The sequence below is a fragment of the Halichoerus grypus genome, chromosome 6 (genome assembly GCF_964656455.1).
Source record: "Halichoerus grypus chromosome 6, mHalGry1.hap1.1, whole genome shotgun sequence".
NCBI classification, from domain to species: Eukaryota; Metazoa; Chordata; class Mammalia; order Carnivora; family Phocidae; genus Halichoerus; species Halichoerus grypus.
In genome coordinates this window covers 56638466-56660200 of record NC_135717.1, presented here as the reverse complement: position 1 = coordinate 56660200, position 21735 = coordinate 56638466, and the positions used below count along the sequence as shown (strand labels likewise).

General features: G+C 38.7%; 1 protein-coding gene across 2 annotated transcripts in view; it reads right to left on the bottom strand.

The window, feature by feature from the left end:
• Positions 1-15767, bottom strand: part of STAM (signal transducing adaptor molecule) — an 82248-nt gene extending 66481 nt beyond the window's left edge. The window contains exon 1 of one of the 2 annotated variants that reach the window (XM_078075188.1): positions 15549-15767. Coding sequence is in view for 1 of the 2 variants with exons in the window: in XM_036097072.2 (XP_035952965.1) it covers positions 15549-15588 (40 nt within the window). In the remaining variant the exon portion in view is untranslated. The remainder of the gene's footprint in view (positions 1-15548) is intronic. The other variant, XM_036097072.2, reaches the window with a different exon arrangement.
• Positions 15768-21735: the final 5968 nt, after the last annotated feature.

Here is a 21735-nt window from a genome sequence, read left to right as displayed (position 1 = left end):
GCTGGCTCAGTATTCAAAAATCAATAAATGTAATCCATCTCATCAACAGCTAAAGAAGAAAAATCACATGATCTTATCAATAAACTCAGAAAAAGCATCTGACAAAGTCCAACAACTCATGATAAAAATTCTCAGCAAACTAGGGATAACAGGGAACTTCCTCAACTTGATAAAGAACATCTACAAAATATCTATAGCTAATATATTTAATGGTGAGAGACTAGTAGAAGCTTTACCAAGATCAGAAACAAGGCAAGGATGTCTTCTCTCATCATACCTTTTCACCAGCATACTGGACAAGATAAAGATATAAAAGGTACAATGATTAGGAAGGAAGAAATAAACTTGTTTTTCCTTACAGACAACATGTTCATTCATCTATGTAGAAAATCCAAAAACACCAACAGCAACAAAAAAACTGGAACTAAAAAATGACGGGAGCCTGGGTGGCTCAGTCAGTTAAGCCTTGGACTCTTGGTTTCGGCTCAGGTCATGATCTCAGGGGCTAGAGATCAGCCCCCCACCCTCCCACCCCACTAGGTTCCCTGCTCAGCAGGGAGTCTGTTTCCTCTCTCTCTCTCTCTCTCCCTCTGTTCCTCCCCCTCCCAGGCTCCTGCACTCTCTCTCTCAAGTAAATAAATATATCTTTTAAAAAAATGATTTTGGCAAAATTGTACAAGGTTGATTGTACAAAAGTCAGCAACTTTCCTATATATTAGCAACAACTGTAATTTTAAATTAAAAACATAATACCATTTATATTAGCACTCAAATAAAATACTCAAGTATAAATCTACAAAATACATATAAAATCTATATGACTAAAACTACAAAACTCTGATGAAAGAAATCAAAGAATTAAATAAATGGAAAGATATTCCATGTCATGGATGTCTACAGCAGCTTTATTCAGAATCACCAAAACTTGGAAGCAAACATGATGTACTTCAGTAGGTGAAGGGATAAACTGAGGTACATCAGAACAATGAAATATTATCGAGTGCTAAAAACAAAAAATGAACAAGCCACAAGAAGACACGGAAAAGACACACTACTAAGTGAAAGAAGCCAATCTGAAAAGCTAGATAATGCATGTTTCTAACCATATAACATTCTAGAAAAGGCAAAATTATGGAGACAGTTAAAAAAAAAAAAAATCAGTGGTTGCCAGGGGTTGGAGGGAGGACAAGATGAACAGGTGGAGCACAGAGGATTTGCCAGGCAGTGAAACTACTCTGTATACAATGGTAGGCACATGTTATTATGTATATGTCAAACCCCTAGAAGATACAACACCAACAGTGAATGCTAATGTAAGCTATGGACTTTAGGTGATGATGATGGGTACTTGTGGGTTAATAGATTGCAACAAATATACCACTCTGGTGCAGGATGCTGATAGTTGGGGAGGCTGTGCATACGTGGTGACCGGAGGGATATAGGAAATCTCTATACCTTCTGCTTAATTTTTCTGTGAATCTAAAACTACTCTAAAAAGTAAAGCCCATTTTTAAAAAAAATTAATAAAGGAATTAAGCAACTGTGTAAATGCTGATACCTGCCGTGCGAAAAGAGTTAACATAGAGTGGTATCTTTAAAAGGCCTGTTTACGCATTGCCTGGTGTACAGGAACTTGGATTTAGGGAAAGTTCTCACCATTTTCAGAACTGAGAAGACTGGCTCCCAATGTCTAAACTGGTTGTACAGACAATATAGTTTATACTGAATACCTGCTTTCCTTCTGGGAGTCTGGAGTTAGGGTATGTACCAAACAGAATACGCCTACAAGATCAGCTCCCAAGAAAAACCCCAAGCACTGAGTCTAATGAATGTCCCTGGATACAACATTCCACACATGTTGCCACAGCTCACTGCTGGGGGAATTAAGCATGTCTTCATTGGAAGAGGAGCCAAGGAAGCTTATGCCTGGTATTCCCAGACTCCACCCATGTGCCCTTTCACTTTGCTGATTGCACTTTGGGTCCTTTCACTGAAATAAATCATAGCTGTAACTAAAACTGAGTCCTGCGAGTCCTTGCTGAATCCTAGAACTGGGAAGGTGGGAGGGTGGTCTTGAGGTCCCACACACCCCCATCAAATACCTGCCCTCTCAGAAATTATTCTATTTCACCCCTCACCTTCATTCGTACCTTCACCCTCAGAGAGATTACAGGACTCTTCTCTGGGGATTCCAGGTCAGCCCAAGAGGAAACACCTAAAGATCAGAGAGTGACATGGAGGGATAGAGAAAAGTTCCACAGTAAAATGCATACCACATCAACTTATGAAGTTCAGTCAATTAAGGCCTAACCACATGATCACAGGTTCCAAAGTGCTTTCTATTTCTCTAGTATTAACCATGGGCAGACAACCAAGGATTATAAGCTGTCTGAGAAAATCTTCTAACATGGAAGATAAAGGAAAAAACAAAACAGACAAAAGAAAACAGAATAAGGCAAGTTAGAAAAAATAAGAGCCTATGTAGGAGGGAAAAACTTCAGAAGAAATCATTATCTTTTGAAACAAAAGCTATACAGAAGTAGAAGTTAACCTATCTTGACTGGAACACTGTAACTCCAAGAATAGATAGGTTGAAAGACAGCATCACTATGACCCCCACTAACATTTTCGTTTTTTTTAACCTGAGGTGTGTTGGGGGTAGGAGGCCTGATCCATACCAAGATTCTTACCTGTAAGGGTTGGTCTTGGTGAAGACAGTGAAATTCCTACTCCTACTTCCCTTCAAAGCCCTGTTGCCTGGTTCAACAGACAATAATACTCATTTCCCCATTTTGATCTACTACTAAGAGCTGGAGATTTAAAGCAGAAAATAGCAAGCAGCCAATTCTGTCCAAACTCTATGCAGGCTAATAATTCCTGATCCATAGCACAGCCCCAAGGGATAGAGCAACACCTACCAATTAGTCATTGCCACTAGAGAATTCGATTAAGTATCTAATAAGGTGGCAGTGGGTGATAACCAATGAGTAGTGGGTACCTATGCCTAGTCACCCTACCATCTTCTAGTAGGGGGAGATAACAAAAGCAGATTATTCACACAAATTCCTGGTATACGAATACAAATATCCACGACAGCTGAGATCTTGGAAAGGTGACTTATTTGCAGGAAATAATAAAATTTGGACAGATATTCAACAAAATGGAATAAGTTTCTAATCTATGCCAAGCCCCATCTGAAGTAGCTTAGACAATCAAAAAAGAGATGAAACCAGCAGAGAGAGACCTAAATAGATGACAGAAAAAGTGTTACAGAAAAAAATGGAAACCCTGAAGCAAGCTGGAAAAAAAAGGTAGAGACCTGGAGGGAGAGAAAAGGAGAATCAGGAAAGGCTTCTTGATATACCTAAAAACTAAGAAGAGAACAGGATTAATAATAAACTCTTTTGTTTCTATTTAAGTAGTAAATATACAGTGGAGTATAATAAAGAATAAAGTTACGAAAACAGAAGTATAACAAAGAATCTAGGCTGGCTACGATAGCTACTACTTTGTGAAAGCTTGGAACCACTCAAAAGCCTAAAATACAAGATGAGGTGTTTGTATTAAATCAAGAAACAAAGCCAAGAGAATTTCTAGCAAGGAAATAACCTAATCAGAACTGGACTTTCAGGGGAAAAAAAAAAAGAATCTATTCCCCATATGTGAAGATGGTTTGCATGAGGGAAAAGAAGAAAACATAATGAGGAACTAACACTACTCTTGAAACTAAACAGATTACTTAGAAAGCAAATGTTGAAATACTGTTTAATTTCATTCAGGCTGCAGGGTATACCAAAAGGATAAGTGAGTCAAATTTACCTGTCACTGTTCAAGCTTCCATAATAGACTATAAATCCCTTGAAAATAATAACAATTTCTACTTTGGGCAATTCTTTCAATATTCATGTTCTCAGCCTAAGGCCTCAATAAATACTAAACCCACTCATGTAATTACAGTATGAATCCATAAAACTCAAAGAAACACATATACCTTTAATAGCATCTACTTCAATGATTTTCAAATTTTACTTTTCAGTGTGGGAAACCCTCTACAATGCAACTGTGATGCTACCTATCTGGAGTTGGTGCTGTTCACAGGTTGAGGGCACAGAACTCCACAAGTTTCCCTACTTCAGACACAAGCAACAAGCTCTGGGGTTCCCAAGTCCTATACACTTCTGCCCAGCTGGCTCAAAATCAGGGGTTCCCATTATCCCTTCAGGTTCATTAATTCACTATAACAACTCACAGAACTCAGAAAAGCATTATGATTACATTTTTATTACAAAGATACAAATCTGAACCAGCAAATGAAGAAATGCATAGACTAAGGTCTGGGACAATCCCAAACCCAAAGCTTCTGTGGCCTCCAGATGGATCACCCCCCTGGCACATCAATGTGTATCACCAACCAGGAAGCTCAACCAAGGTTTGGCGTCTCGAGTTTTTATTGGCATTTCATTATGAAAGTATGATCGGCTATCTCCTGGAACTCAATCTCCAGGCCTCCTACCCCTCCCTGGAGGTCTGGCTAATATCATATGACTCAAAGTCCCAACCATCTAAGTCTTTCTGGAGTGATCGGCTTCCATGCTGAGTCATCTCATTAGCATAAACTAAAATATTGTCCAAGGAGCCCTTCTTGAATAAGATGCTCCTACCACTCAAGAAATTCCAAAGATTTAGAGGCTCCCTCTCAGGAAACAGGGACAAAGACCAGTCATACACTTTATTTTTCAATACTCTCTTTTATAAGAAAATTTTACCTTCAACATGTAAACCAAATCCAGGTGGAACTGCTCTAACTGAGGAATCTCAGAGCTCTACCTCATAGACCCCCAACCCTTAGGAAGCCAAAGAAAATTGAGTGAATCATCCTGATCAATATCCTCTGGTCTAACATTTACTTCATCTTAGAAAAGGAAAGCAAGTCATTACTTTGATCTGATAGTGTATTTAAATAATTAATTCATCATCCTTACTGACTGGTAGAGAAGCAGGCCTTTTAAAAACATAGTGCATTTTTGTAAAAGAAAACACTTAGATCTTGGAATCTGTCACCTTCTTAAAAAATATAATAGCTAAGCTTATTAAAACTAAAAATCAATAGTTTACTAGAAACGATATGCTTATGTCTGATCAAATATAAACTGCCTATTAAGGTAGCTAAGTATGATCACACAGTTCTGAATTAAGGTGTACCCAGGAGTGTATGGTTCAGTCATCAGCAGGTACACTGAACACTCATGAACTACCTTCTTTACTCTCTGATACATAAATAGGATCAGTACTGACTCAAACTTATGTAGATCCAAACTCTAAAACTATTCAGATTATTTACTGATGCTGCCTCAAGATCATTAAGAGCAGCAGCACAGTTCTTCTCAGTTACAAAACAGGTATCTTTTAAACTGAAAGAATAAAAACTATTAGTAACAATTCAACATGGTTTTATGAGTAGCAAAGTCAAAACTATTTTCTAAGACAAAAACAGGGGTTGGAGGGAAAGTAAAAGTGAAACAAGGAAAGAGACTTGCTTCTAAAGAACTCAAAGCTTCATAATGATCTCATTTTATCCTCAGATTATCCTTACTTTAACACAGACGAAGCTCATTTTATTGCGCTTCACTTTATTGCACTTTGCAGATACTGTGTTTTTTTTTTTTTTTTTTTACAAATTGAAGGTTTGTGGCAACCTTGCTTTGAGCAACTCTATTGGCACCATTTTCCCATGTGTCCCATTTTGATAATCCTTAATATTTCAAATTTTTCATTACTATTATATTTGTTATGGTGATCTGTGATCAGTGATTATGATTTGCTAAAAGCTCAGATGATGGTGAGCATTTTTTAGCAATGAAGTATTTTTTAATTAAGATGTGTGCATTGTTTGTTAGACATGATGCTATTGCACACTTAATAGACTACAGTATGATATAAACTTAACTTTTATAATACACCAGGAAACAACAAAATTCATTTGACTCACTTTATTGAGATGTTCACTTTATTACAGTGGTCTGTAACCCAGGCCACAGTATCTTCAAGGTATGCGTGTATACAAAGATCTTTGATGTTGCAATTGTAACTGTTTTGGAGCATCAAAAATTGCACCCATATTAAGACAATGAACTTAATAGATAAAGTGTGTGTTCTTTTTTTTTTTTTTTTAAGATTCTATTTATTTATTTGACAGAGACACAGCGAGAGAAGGAACACAAGCAGGGGGAGTGAGAGAGGGAGAAACAGGCTTCCCGCTGAGCAGGGAGCCCGATGCGGGGATCGATCCCAGGACCCCGGGATCATGACCTGAGCCAAAGGCAGACCCTTAACAACTGAGCCACCCAGGTGCCCCTAAAGTGTGTGTGTTCTGACTGTCCACTGGCCATTCCCCCATCTCTCTCCCTCTCCTTGGGCCTCCCTACATTCTCTGGGATAAAACAATATTGAAATTAGGCCAACTAGTAACTCTACAATGGCCTCTAAGTGTTTGAGTGAAAAGAAGGCCACATGTGTCTTTAAATCAAAAGCCAGAAATGATGAAGCTTAGTGAGGAAGGTATGTCAAAAGCCGAGATAGGCCAATAGCTAGGTCTGTTGTACCAAACAGTTAACCAAGTTGTGAATGCAAAGGAAAAGTTTTTGAAGGAAATTAAAAGTGAATACTCCAGTGAACACACCAATGATAAGAAAATGAAGCAGCTTTATTGCCAATATGGAGAAAAGTCTGAGTGGTCTGGAGAGAAGATCAAATCAGCCACAACATTCCCTTAAACCAAAGCCTCATCCAGAGCAAGGTCCTAACTCTCTTCAATTCTATGAAGGCTGAAAAAGGTAAGGAAACTACAGAAGAAAAGTTTGAAGCTAGCAGAGGTTAATTCAAGAGGTTTAAGAAAAGAAGCCATGTCCATAAGACAAAAGTGCAAGGTGAAGCAGAAGTGCTAACGTAGAAGCGACAGCAAGTTCTCCAGATCTAGCTAAGATCATTACTGAGGGTGGCTACATCAAACAACAGATTTCAACGTCGACAAAACAGTGGCAAAGGATGCTTATAGTGGCAAAAGATGCCAACTAGGACTTTCATAGCTAGACGGAAGTCAATGCTTGACTTCAAAGCTTTGAAAGATAGGGATTACCCTCTTGTTCAGGGCTAATGCAGCTGGTGAATTTAAGTTGAAGCCAATGCTCATTTACCATTACAAAAATCCTAGAATTATGCTAAATCTACTCTGAATTATGCTAAATATACTCTGCCTGTGCTCTATATATGGAATAAAACCTGGAAGACAGCACATCTGTTTACAACATGGTTTACTAAATATTTTAGCCCACTGTTGAGACCTACTGCTCAGAAAAAAATATTCCTTCAAAATATGACTGCTCATTGACAACGCACCTGACCACCCAAAAGCTCTGACAGACATGTACAATGAGATTAATATTGTTTTCATGTCTGTTAACACCACATCCATTCTGCAGCATGTGGATCAAGGAGTCATTCTGACTTTCAAATCTTATTATTTAAGAAATACATTTCCTGGGGCGCTGGGTGGCTCAGTCAGGTTGCGTGGCTGATTTCAGGGTCCTGGGATTGAGCCCTGAGTCGGGCTCCGTGCTCAGCAGGGAATCTGCTTGCCTCTCTCCCTCTGCCCCTCCCCACTCTCATGCTCTCTGTCTCTCAAATAAATAAATAAAATCTAAGAAATATATATATATGTGTGTGTGTATATATATATATATATATATATATATATATATATATTTCCTAAGGCTACAGCTGCCATAGATACAAATTCCTCTGATGGATCTGGGCAAAGTAAATTGAAAACCTGGAAAGGATTCACCATTCTAAATGCCAGTAAGAACATTCACAATTCATGGGAAGGTCAAAAGATCAACATGAACAGGAATTTGGAAGACAGTGATTCCAGCCGTCGTGGATGACTTTGAGGGGATCAAAACTTCAGTGGAGGAAGTAACTGCAGATGAGGTGGAAATAGCAAGAGAACTAGAATTAGAAGTGGAGCCTGAAGATGTGACTGAATTGTTGCAATCTTATGATAAAATACGAACAGATGAGAAGTTGCTTCTTATGGATAAGCAAAGAAAGTGGTTTCTTGAGGTGGAATCTACTAGAAAATGCTGTGAAAACTGTTGAAATGTGACAAAGGGTTTAGACTATTATATAAACTTAATTGATAAAGCAGCAGCAGGGTTTGAGAGGATTGATTCCAATTTTGAAATAAGTTCTACTATGGGTAAAATGCTGTCAAACAGCACTGCATGCTACAAAGAAATAAATAGTTCAATGAAAGGAAGAGCCAATCGATGTGGAAAACTTCGCTGCTGTTTTAAGAAACTGCCACAGCCACCCCAATCTTCAGCAACCATCACGCTGATCAGTCAGTAGCCATCAACATCAAGGTAAGACCCTCCACCAGCAAAAAGATTATCACTTAATGAAAGCTCAGATGATGGTTAGCATTTTTTTTTAGCAATAAAGTATTTTTTATTTATTTATTTTTTAAGATTTTATTTATTTATTTGACAGAGACCCAGCGAGACAGGCAACACAAGCAGGGGGAATGGGAGAGGGAGAAGCAGGCTTCCCGCTGAGCAGGGAGCCCGATATGGGGCTCAATCGCAGGACCCTGGGATCGTGACCCGAGCTGAAGGCAGATGATTAACGACTGAGCCACCCAGATGCCCCAGCAATGAAGTATTTTTTAATTAAGGTATATACTTTTTCTAGACAAAATGCTATTGCATACTTAATAAACTACTGTATAATGTAAACATAACTTTTATATGCACTGGAAAACAAAGTTCATTTGACTCTCTTTACTGCAATATTTGCTTTACTGTGGTGATCTGAAACAGAACCAGCAAGATCTCCCAGGTATGCCTATACTCAAAAAGAGGAGATTGAGAAATCTGCCTAGCAATACCCAGAAAAACTATGCAGAGCCTCATTTGAATTTCAACAGTCTTCTCAATGGACTGGAGAACTGATAAGCAGCTACTTTTGATTTTCTCAAAATTTATAACTATCAAAGATTTGGGGAGGTGAGAAATGCTGACAGGATGACCGCCCATCATGTTCGGGCTATAGGGAAAAAAAAAAAAGATCAATCAGCTTAGAGCTCTAACAGTTCATCAAAAATGGCTAACAGAGAAAGCAAGTCTTAAAGAAATTATTGTCTTTTTTGAGATTATGGTTATCAATTTTTCCAAAATGTTTCATCTACTGTTCCTATCCCCCCCTGACCACCAGGAACTGTTTACAAAGAAAAGCAATCTGAAGCTCTACTAACCAGATAGGAAGTAGGCGTCAAAGGAACAGCATGGAAGCATCTCAGAAAAAAGCACAAAATAGAAATGAAAACCTAAAAAGCTATACAAGGAATACCTTACAGGAGAAGTAAAATCAAAACAGAAGAAACAATGAGTACAATTTCTTAACCCAATGGTTATCAGACTTTTAACAGACCTGTGTTCTAAAATTTTCACATTTCTCCCCTGAGCATGTTTTCACAGTAACTGATTCCACCCCTTAGAATCTGAGTAGCCTCTAGAGGCTCCACAGCTATTTCTAACTTTATTATAAGAGAAGCTAAAATGTATCCATTGCTTACTGCACAGCAATTACTGTGTTAAGTCCTTTATATGCATCATATCCTTAAAACAACCCTAATCAAGACTAATGAAGAGAAGGCTATGTCAGGCCAGAGGAGCCACACCTAAAAAAGTAGTAGTATAAAACCAACAAGGAAATATGCCTTGAGAAACATAGGGGAAGGTGAGGCTGAAGAGGTAAAAAAAAAAGGAGCTAAATGCTCTACATGCCATGCCGAAAAGTTCAAATTCCTGTGAAAGTTGTAGATTCACTGAAATGCTTTAATCAGAGGAGATATATGATTATTCTACATTTCAGAAATATTATCAGCCACGTAGAAAATGACTGGGGACAGACTGGAGGCAGGAATAACAGAGGCTACTATACTAATCAGAGAGTTCAGTGATCTAGCAGCGGCAGTGAGAATAGAAAGAATGGGAGGCAATGAATTGAGGGAAAATAAATGTGGATTCAAGAGCTTATTAGGAAGATAAAGCATAGAGACTATAGCAACACCGCATCCTTGAGGGCACGTTCAGTGTACTTGGCACACAGATGACAGTATGTGTTTGTTGTCTGGAATGTAGAAAATTACAACTACAGAAGTCAAGAATGACTCCCAGATTCTTGACATGTGTGACTAAACTGAAGCACCAGTAATCAGAACAGAGGAAAAGCATACTTGAGAAGAAAAGTTTGAGTATGATTTTGAACATGCTGTTGAAGCATATTCATCTCCAGTAAAGAATTAGAATGTCATGTGTTTTTATAACTATTCCTCATAGCAACTCCATGGGGTAGATATTTTAATCCCTATTTACAAAAGTGGAAAGTGAACTTAGAGGGCTTATGTACTTGCCCATATTGTGCCCATTTACTAACAGCAAATGCCACACCTGCAATTTAAACCCAAAGCCCAAAGTCTTTCCATCACACCATACTGCAGGAGAATAAATGTACCATTAACATTTATGAAAATTAAACTGGCTGTGGCTTATAATACTGAAGAGACCAGAAAAATAGACTAAAGACATGGCCAAGTCTGTGAGAGACGAACTGGTCCAAAGCACTCTGATTAGGAATGCAAAAAAGTACTATTACAAAAACAAAGACATGATGATTTAGCAGAGGCAGAGTAATGATTCAAAGATGCCTCTAGGGTTTCAAATCAGGATAACTAGAACACTGTAAAATTACCATATAATGAAAATAGAACCAGACTGGAAAATAAGTTTGGTTTTCTGATAGATTGATTTCTAGGTGATAACACCAAATAGAAATACAAGACTGGAGATGCAAAAAAAAAAAAAAAAAATCAGTAATTTATTATTTGATAAATACTTATTGAGTACTTACTGTGTATCAGATACACCAGATACTGTCCCTAGGTATTAGGGATAGAAATGAAAAGCTCTTATCCTGTGGAGTTTATACTCCACATAGGAGACAATCCATCAATTAATGTCAGGTAATTGAGTACCATAAAGAAAAATGAAATAGAACAAGGAAAAAGAGTGAGGAAGTAAAAACGGATTTTTTTTTAACAGTAGGTAATTAGGGAAAGCCTCTCTTAGAAACTCATTTGAACAGTCTTGAATGATGTAATGGACATCAAGATCTTCAAATACCCAGGGGAAATACATTGCAAGCAAAGAAGACAGCACAATATAGAGATAAAGGCAGGAATGACCTTGGAGTGTTCAGACCCAAGAAGCTTAGAATGAGAGAGTTTGGAGGTCAAAACTGTATCAGAGACACAGGAAGGGGCCTAACTGTAAGCCATTATAAGGAATTTGCATTTCCCTGTAAGTGGGATGGGAAGCTCCTGGAGGTTTCTGAGCAGGTAAGTGACATAACCTAAGATTTTTAGAAGATCACTGACCTTTGTATATAAGAACTGACTATAGGGGGCAACTGTGTAGCCCAACTATAAAACCTCTTGCCACACTCTAAGAAAGAGATATCAATGACTGGAGCAAGATAATAGTGGTAAAGTAAGAAGTGACGAAATTCTGGACATATTTTTTTTAAAGTAGAGCCAAAAGGTCTTACTGATAGAATGGATGTGCAATGTGAAAAAAGAAAAAAACCATGATGACTCCTAGACATTAGAGATGAGTGACAAGAAATAGCGATGGTGCCATCTAAAAGAAACAGGCAAGGATGAAGAAAGGAGGACGTTTAGGTAAGAAAACTAAGAACCATTTATCACTATATCCCATATTAAAGATAAGGAAACTGAGGCACAGTGTCTTTGCTGATAAGCAGCAAAGTTGGGAAATGAATTGAAGTAGTATAGCTCCAGAGTCTGAATTTTTAACACTAAGCCAAATTGCCTAGTAAGACTGCAAGGGGAAAAATGTCAAAGAATTTCTAGAACTGAGCCTGAATCTTGGTTCGACATTTGGAAGTCACAAAAAGGAGAGGCCAAAAAGACTAAAAAGGAGCTAAGCAGATAATTAGAAAAAGTTTGGTGTCCTGGAAAACAAGTGAATAAAGTATATCAAAGAGGAAAGCTAAGAGATCAACAAAGAAATAGACTAGGAATCGACCATTAGATTTGGCAAGACTGAAGTCACTAGGGACTTTGAAATAAAAACTTCATGGCATAAGTTATAATTCAAGTTGAACTGAGTAAGAAATACAACATCCAAAATGAGATTCATGTATTCAAAAAATGTTTGCTGAATGTTTTATTAGTGGTCTACGTGCTTGGGATATAGTATTGAGCAAACCAAATCCCTGTCCTCACGGAGCTCACGTTCTAACAACACATTTCAGCATTTCTTACAGGGAAAAGCTATGGCCAGTATTTTCCCTCTTTGTATAAAATGTTACATTATACAAATCAGTGAATTTCTGATTCACCAATTCAGTTTATGAATAAAGCTAAAGACAGTTAATTTTGAAGAAATACAAATGTATACAATGTTAAGAGATAATTAAATCAAGTGACTTAGTATGACTACTTTAAGGTCACATACTCATTGGACAAAGTGACAAGGAGTGTTGTTAAATTTATTCTACACACCATATTCTATATACTTTACTAGTAAAAAAAATTAATATGGGAGTCTATTGGACTCTTTCCAAGTATCATTTACTGGGAGTCTCTGACAGGTCTCCTCAGGATAACGTCTCATATTTTCATATATGGATCATGAGGAGAGAATTGATCCAAATACCAGAACCTGACTAACTTTAATAGGTAAGCTTTCCTAGAGCAAAAGAATGTCCTTACATTCAAGAAGCTTACTGTCTAGCAGGCTCAAGTGAGACAGTCTCAATTAAACAAACATTTATTAGGCACCTACTATGTGGCAACTAATAAAATAAGGAGCATAATACAGGATATAACTATCTTTAATACTAAATAATTTGGTAAAGACAAAGTGCTGCAGGAGTTTGGAAAAGGGCAAAGATTACAGTGGGCTAAAAGAGTGGTTCTCAGCTGGGAGCTATTTTGTGCCCCCAGGGGACATTTAGTAATGTCTGAAAACTTTTAAAATCATGGGGGGCAGCACTGGTGAGGTCAGGCAGGCTGCGAAACACCCTACATTGCAAAGGATAGATCTCCACAACAAAGATATTTATCTTGTCGAAACTGTCAATAGTGTCACTACTGAGAAATCCTAGGCTAGAGTAATCAGGAAATGATTCAATAACAAGCTAGACTGAGTTGGTGTTTAATCATGAGCACATGTAGGCACATGTAGAAATGTAGAAGAAATAAATTAGAAGTGGAAGTATAAAAGCTGAAGGAGCCTATGTTTGAACTGACTGGTGTAGGTACTGGGAAAGAGTTTGACATTAAGAAATTTATTTAAACCCAGTGGAAATGTGTGTTTAAAAGTCAGTAGGATATAAAAGTGAACATAGTTGGAAACTAGATTATATACGGCCATGAAAACTAGATAAAAGTTCTGGAAACAGAAGGAGGTATTAAGAAATTGTTTTATTTTGAGCATTTGCCCTAGAAATTATTGTAATGTTATGAAACTGCTTGAGAGCAGCAACCACGCCTTATTCGTCAATCTCTTATGTCACTGAGACAGTGTCCTGTAAAAGATCTTTCTAGACTTATGATGGGGTCAAGTTTCAATAAGCCCATAGTAAGTTGAAATTATCCTAAGCCAAAAATGCATTTAATTCACCTAACCTACCAAACATGGCAGCTTAGCCAGCAGAGTGCTCAGAAAACTTACTTTAGCCTCTAAATCATCTAACATAAAGCCTATTTTATAACAAAATGTTGAAAATCTCATATAATTTATTGCATACTGTACTGAAAAATAAAAACAGAATGGTAGTATGGGTGCAGAATGGTCTAAGTATATTGGTAATATACCTTCACGGTTGCGTGGCTGACTGCGAGCTGCAGGGGGGTGCCGCTCGCTGCCTAGCATCACGAGAGGATCATACCGACCGCATATGGCTTTCCCGGGAAAAGATCCAAATTCAAAATGCAAAGTACAGTTTCTACTGAATGTATATCCCTTTCGCACCATACTAAAGTTGAAAAATCGTTAAGTCGAACTACTGTGAGTCGGGGACCATCTGTACTGTGTGCTAAGAGCTTATTGAATTAAACGCAATTTTCCAATTGTTTATTAAGTATTATTGGCTATCTCTAAAGTTCCATCCACTGCTGACTCAGGCCATGCATTTACACTGGAACCAAAAATAGCAATCATTTAGTAGGTGACTACTATATAAGGGCACTATAGTAGGCCCTTTACACATATTATTTCATTGAATCACAAACAATGTGTTTTTCCACTCTTTAAAGATGAGCACTCTGGGACTCAAAGAGCTTCCATTACTTGCCCATGATTTCACTATGAGCTTGGCAGTGGCCAAGATGGGAATGAACCCTTTTCTAATCTTAACCCAAACCTCCAAGTCTCAGTGACATGCTCTAAGGAAGAGTTAAAAAGCAAAAATCAACACCTGCCACTCGTAATTAAATTATACAAAGTAACAAAAAGCAGTTTCATAAGGGTGTCCTTATATTTCTTTACCACAGTAATTAGTCATGGTATTTGGCTTGCTTTCATTCCATACTTGTGTGTCAAAGTAGTTCCTAAGTGCATTCAAATCACCCCAAAATTCTACTCCAGGAAACTCAAAGTCTTGTAATTATTACCCTCAGACCGGGGGGGGGGGGGGGGAGGAGGAGGGGGGAAGCTAACCTGTTGAATTGGTATGCTCAGTACCCAAAACCAATGACTCAGAAAACAGAAAAACAAACCAAACAAAAAAGGCATTTCAAAATCAAAACAAATCAGCATTTTCAGATTTAAGGTCCTCTTCCACACTTCTTAAAGTACTGAGAGACAGCCTAAAGAATGCAGCACAATGGCTCGGGTCCTGAATTCGGTTTCAGTTGCTGCCAAGTATTCCATTTTCATCTCTCCCAAGTTTTTGAGAGTCTACCCTTAGCCAGAAGCTCTCGCCTCCCGTTACAATTACAAAAAAAAAAAAGGATTTTAAAATCCCCTAAGGAAGCTCATCTAAAACATTCTCCTAGTTCCAAACGTTTAACGTTTATCCAGGGAAACACTATTGGAGGGCGTATAATCCTACCCTAGGTAACGTACTGCTCAGCTCTCAACTCCCTTCTTCCAGAAGCACTGTCCCAGCACCAGATGCTACACGAGCTGTTCCTCCGAGGCCCTCCACATCAACCCTCTAAAGCAGTTCTTTCGAAACCCACAGCCCTCGCCCAAGGCCCACTTCGCAGGCTCTCTGAGTCCCATTTCTTTCAAAAAGGATAAGCCAAGCCCCCAACCTCCTCCAAACTCTTCAGAAAGGAGCCTCAGGAAAGGGGAAGCACTCAGCCCCGGCCAGGGGCTCAGGAACGCACGCAGAGAGCGGGCAGGGTGGGCTTGCACTCCGGCGCGCGGCGGACAGGGAGCGGCAAAAGCACTTACCAACATCCTGATCGAAGGGATTGGTGGCAAAGAGAGGCATCTCCGCTGCGAGCCCAGGTGTCCGCAGGGGCTCCCCCTCGACACCACGGGAGTCAGGGAGCGACGCAGAAAAGAAGACTCGTCAGGCAAAAACAGCAACACAGACGGACTCCACAGGGTTCGCGACAGCTCCACCTCTCACCGACCCCCAGCAACCGCGGCAGCGGCGGCGGCGGCGGCGGCGGCGGCAACAGCGGCAACAGCGAAGGCGCAGACAAGACCCCCCGCGTGGAGCCTGTCGGGAACCTGGGCGACCTCGGCGCTGCCTGCTCAGAACCTGCCCGGCACCTGCCCCACCAAAACAGACCCCAACATAGCGCCCCCTCTGCCTGACTCCCCTTGTGATCGGTCATACCGGAAGGTGGGAGTAATGCCTGCGTTTTCTGCTTTTGCTTTGGCCAGCAGTCTCCGGAGGAAGGGGTCCTCCAGGCGCGCCGAAGCCGACTACCGAGCGCAGGAGTGAATCAGAGACTGAGAAAGAAAAGGGGTCGCGTGAGGGTTGAATGCGACCCTGTGCTCGCCTCTCACTCCTTCGGTTGTCATAATTTTATAGTCCCTATTGAGGGGGATGGAAACTCCTTCGTTGGGGGCCATCTAAGTTAAAAAGCTGTGGGTTCAGTTGCTGCCTGAGGTGACAAGAAACTTGTTTGGATGAAGTCATGTGAGCTGAACGGATTGGCCCGAATCCTTAAAGAGGGGAGTGTCAGGGCGCGCGGCTCCCTCGGAGAGGCTGAGGTAACGCTGGCACCTTCCCGAGAGTTCCTGAACGCCTGGCTTCTGAATCTCTGTCGAAAACACTTGTAGCTGGGCGTTGGCACTACTGACTGCAGTCACTAAGCAGTTGTGATGATTGGAAAATAAGTTTCATGCCCCAAGAATGTCTACGATAGCCCCCTCCCCCCCCAAGACCGAGCAAAAAAAATCAAACAAAACTGCAAATGGAGCTAGAAACGGATGAGGGATTCCTAACAACTTAAAATGTTTATTTAGTGATTTTATTTATAAGTAACAAGTTATGCCTACGTCATGTAAAAATTTTAAGGAGCACCTAGAGGTTTTGTGTCCCACTTGGAGCAAAGTAAAAGCATCTTGCACATCAGTTGGAATTATGTAAATTATACCTAAGTTAGAGCACTTACAAATATAACATGTAAACAAATATTTACAACTTGTCAACGACAGGATTACTATACAAAGAGTGTTTACAAAAATCCATTAAAAATGAAAGCTCATTTCTAAAAGTGAAAAATGCAAATTAAAGTAACATTCAGATACCTTTTTGTCAGGGATTAAAACGGGATGTGGAGAATTGTACACTCACGTTGTTGAACGAAGTTTAAATTATGTAGTCTTCCTAAAGAAAATATCTGAAAGTCTGTTACAAAAGCTTTTAGATATGTGAACAGTTTTGGACCCCGCAGTTCTACTTTTTGGAATTTATCATAAAGACATTGTTTAAGAACATGAACAATGATATTCATGGCAACGTTGTTTATAATATCAAAGCATTGTTAGCCACTAAAATGTCCAATATTAAGAGGTTGTATAAATTACTTCACCTCTTGGTACCTCAATTTTTCATCTGTGAGAAACAGGAATAATAATAGGGTTGTGAAGATCAAGTGGATGAATGCAAACCAAGCCCTTAAGTGCCTAGCATATAGTAAGCACCAAATAAGTGTAAGAAATCATTATAATTAATATTGGTCAGGTAAATTATAGTACACACAATGTAAAAACTCCACAGCTGTTAAAGGTGATTATATAGATCTATATTTTCATAGAAAGACATCTAAATACATAAGTTTTTAAAAGCAGGTAACAAAAACATGTAAAATTACAAAATACCCCCAATTTTGAAAGTCTGAAAGGAAATACATGAGAATATTATGACATGTTTATCTCTGAGTGGTAAAATTTGGGATGATTTTTTGTTCTTTACGCATTTTATATCTTCCAGATATTTTAATAATGGGCCTATACTTCTTTCGGTAGCACAGTTAAAACACAACAGTGTAAAAAATGTATTTAGTAACACCAGTTCTTAACATTTTAAGGAGCCAATGCCAGAAGCTTGTTTGTGTTTCATTATGGCAAGTAAAAATTCTTCTAAAACATCACTGTTGACATGAGAAGCAGAACATTCTCTCTCAAAAACTGATTCTTGATGACTGGGCTGACAGAATCAAGTGACAACTTGTCCATCTTAAGTTCTTGAGCAGTGTCTGGGGCACATTATCATAATCACCCTGGATCAAAGCCAAATATTTATGAAAGTGCATTTGCATGTGCCTTGTGCTTCAGTAAGGAAACTGAATTATTCTGTTGCCGGCAGTAAGCTAGTGATCAAATTGTTCAAGCCCTGATCATCAATATGTAAAAGCAATGGGAATAGTGAAGGAATTAGTCTTGATAGCATTATCCATGTCTTCTAACCTAAAAGAATTACTTTAGCTATTTGGGGCCTTTATGATTAATATACTATAAATAATAAATATTTTTAAATGTAGAACTTTTAATATTATTGTTATGTTTAACATAAAAGCCGAATACGAAAAGTGAAATGGGTTTGTATTTTGAGGTTAGCTTTCTGTTATTATCCCTTAAAACACAAACTGCAGGAGTTTCACTTTTAAGATTACCAAAGTTGTTTGTTTTTTTTTAAGACTTTGTTTATTTGAGAGAGAGAGAGTAAGAGAGAGCATGATAGCCAGGTGAGGGACAGAGGGAGAAGCACACTCCCCACTGAGCAGGGGGCCCAATGTGGGCTAGATCCTGGGACTCCAGGATCATGACCTGAGCCGAAGGCAGACGCTTAGATTAAGCCACCAAGACACCCCTAAGATTACCTAAGTTTTTAAGATATAGAGACTATATGTCAATTTCACAGTAAAACATTTCTATAATATGTGTTTACTAAATTCTATGGTTGATTTTAAAATGTTAAATCCCTTTTTTTGTTTGATTTTGAAAATTCTACATTTAAAAATGTGCAATGGAGTTATTCCAGGAAAAGTCTATAATTTTAAAGTTTAGGAAAAGAAATACCCCCAGGAAGATTATTCACACTAGGTCACACCCTCATCATCTCTTAGATGAATTATTACATCCACCTCCTACTGTTTTTCTCCTTTCTTACTGCTATGGACTGATTTGCATCCCACCCAAATTCACATTAAAGCCCTACCCCGAAATCTGATGGTATTTGGAGATGGAGACTTTGGTAAATAATTCAATAATTACATTTAGATGAGGTCATGAGAGTGGAGCCCACATGATGGGATTAGTGCCCTCTTAAGAATAGACACCAGGGAACTTTCTCTCTTTGCCTTGTGAGGACCCAGAAGAGAAGCCAGGAATAGAGTCCTCACCAGATCTTGCTAACACCCTGATCTCAGACTTCAAGCTTTCAAAAATAAATTTGGTTTTTTAAGCTTCCCAATCTATGATCATTTCTTAGGACAGCAGAGTTGACTAATACACCTACCTATCTCCAAACCATTCTCCAAACCCCTGCTGGAATGATTTTTCTAACACACAGATCTGATTGTATCATTCCTGTAAAATTCTCACATGGTTCTTCAATAACTCAGTCATTCAGTACATATTTATTAATTCCTTATGTGTGCCAGGTACCATTCTGTATGCTGGAATAACATAAGGATAAATGCTTTATATGAGATAACCGTTTTTGGAGTATATCCTATGGGGAATACAGTCATTAAGTAAATAATTAAAGTAATTGCATGATTACAAGTGTGCGGAGTAATCTCCTGTCTTCAGGATTAAATCCTGATTCTTAATAATTACATCCTTACTGAACTGGCCCCTAGCACCTCATCTCTTCAGTCTTATTTTAACATAGTCTCTAACATTTCTGATGCTCCATGGTTTCCATATCTTCAAACAAGCAACTTTTTCTGCTTTTCCTTCTCTGGTTCTATACCTTCTCTAAACCTCTGCTCAGATTTCACTTCCCAAAAGCCTTTCCTGACTCAGTACCTGACCAGTAATAGATATATAATAAATATGTGTTAATTAGTTGATTATTGGCCACCTCTGTTACAGCACTTTATGATATTATATTTGTTCCAGGTGTCTTTTATTATATTGAAACCCCTCCAAACTTGTCTTAAGACAACAGTAATCATTCCTTTTGATTGCAGATCAGAAATTTAGTCAGAGCTTTGCAGGCACAGATTGCTTTTCTTCCACACGGTCTCAGCAGGGGTGCCTCAAAGGCTGGAATGACTCTACACCTAGGGGTTGGCAATTGTTTGAAAGCTTTCGCACTTACATGTCTAGGAATTGATGCTGGCAGTTGGCTAGGTCACTGGAGCTGTCAGCTAGAACAACTATGGGACCTCCTGTGTGTCCGCTTGGTTTCTCAGCATATTGGACTGAGCATTCCAAGAGACAGGAAAAGGAAACTGCTAGTTTTCCTAAAACAGGAAAAGGAAACTGCTAGTTTCCTACGCAATAGGAAATGGGCACAGCATCATTTGAGTCATATTCTATTGGACAAGCAGTCACAGTGCCTACACTCAAGGGGAGAGGAAATAAAACCCAATTCTTCATTAAAGGAGTATTAAAGAATTTGGGGACTATATTTGAAAGCAACCACAATACTGTAACTTTTTACTTGTTTGTATAGCATTATTAGTCTATGACTCACTTACCTCTAGATTTCCACAGTAGGTGTCCCATAAATATTTATTAAATGTAGTAAAGAAATAAAAGATGTCATTATTAAAGTAGTATATTTCCAGTGACATACTTATCAGCTATGAGGCAGTAACAGGATCTGGACTTATCTTTTTACCATAACCAAATAGAACACTGAACAAAATATATGAAACAATTGATTTCAAACATGGGACAACAGACTGTAATCCCAAGGAGAAAGGAAACATGCATGAGCTCTGTGATTACCACAGCTTTCTGCCTAGAGTCAGTTTCTGGACTATGCTATAGAGAGGGAAAACTCAAAAGGAACCAAATAGTCTTACTGTATTAAAGAGAGAAAAATCAGAGTTTGGATAGGCTAAAGGACTAGAATTTGGAAGACAGAATACTAGGAGGGTGCTATGTAAAGAAAGAGCTCCAGAAATCTGTGTTGGAGTTCCCTTGAGGCTATGGCTGAATGCCAATTTAGTCATGGGTCAAGTAGAGCTCTACAAGTCTAGGTAAAGAACTTTCAGGGAAAGAGCTATCTCCAGGGAATCAAAATCTGAAAAATCCCAAGAGTTCATACAAGTCCAGGAATCATTTGAGTTCTCAAAGCCAGAGGGAAGAGACCTATTTGAACATATTGGGGGTTTAATAAATAACCCCCAAAAGGTAATGTCTTAGTAGTCAGGAGTAGCCTGAAAGAGAAGGCTACTCTAGATCTGCTCCAAAAAAGCTTAAAAAGTGCCTCTTGAAAAAAGTCAAGACATAGCTTAAATGAAGGGTAAAACAAAGTATGAAACTTAAAAGGAATATTCCACCCCCCAAAACAACACTCAAAAATATAAAATGGCTAGACACCAATAAAAAGTTACTGGACACATGAAGGCCTAGGAAAATATGACCAGTAACTATTAGGGCAAGCAGTCCATAGAAACATCCAGAAATTAAATAGATGATTGAACTAACAGAGAAATGTTTAAAGAACTATTATAACTATGGTCAATAAAGTTAAGGATTTACAGTTGAACATAATGAGGAGAGAAAATAAAATCAAAAAGAATAAAATGGAAATTCTGCAGGTAATCGAATACCTAAAATGAAACTCACTAAATAGGATTAACAGATTGGACACTGCAGAAGAAAAAATATAGCAACTGGAAGATACAGCAACAGAAAGTATACAAATTGAAACCCAGAAAAAAAAAAAGTTAATAGAACCTCAATGACCTATAAGGAAATATGAAACAATATAATGTGTAGAGTTTCGTAGCAAGAAAAAGGGGAAAGAAAAAAAAATTTAAGGAGTGCCTGGGTGGCTCAGATGGTTGGGCATCTACCTTCGGCTCGGGTCATGATCTCCAGGTCCTGGGATCCAGCCCCATGTCAAGCTCCCAGCTCAGCGGGGAGTCTGCTTCTCCCTCTCCCTCTGCCTCTCTCCCTGCTTGTGCTCTCTCTGTTTCTCTCTCTCAAATGAATA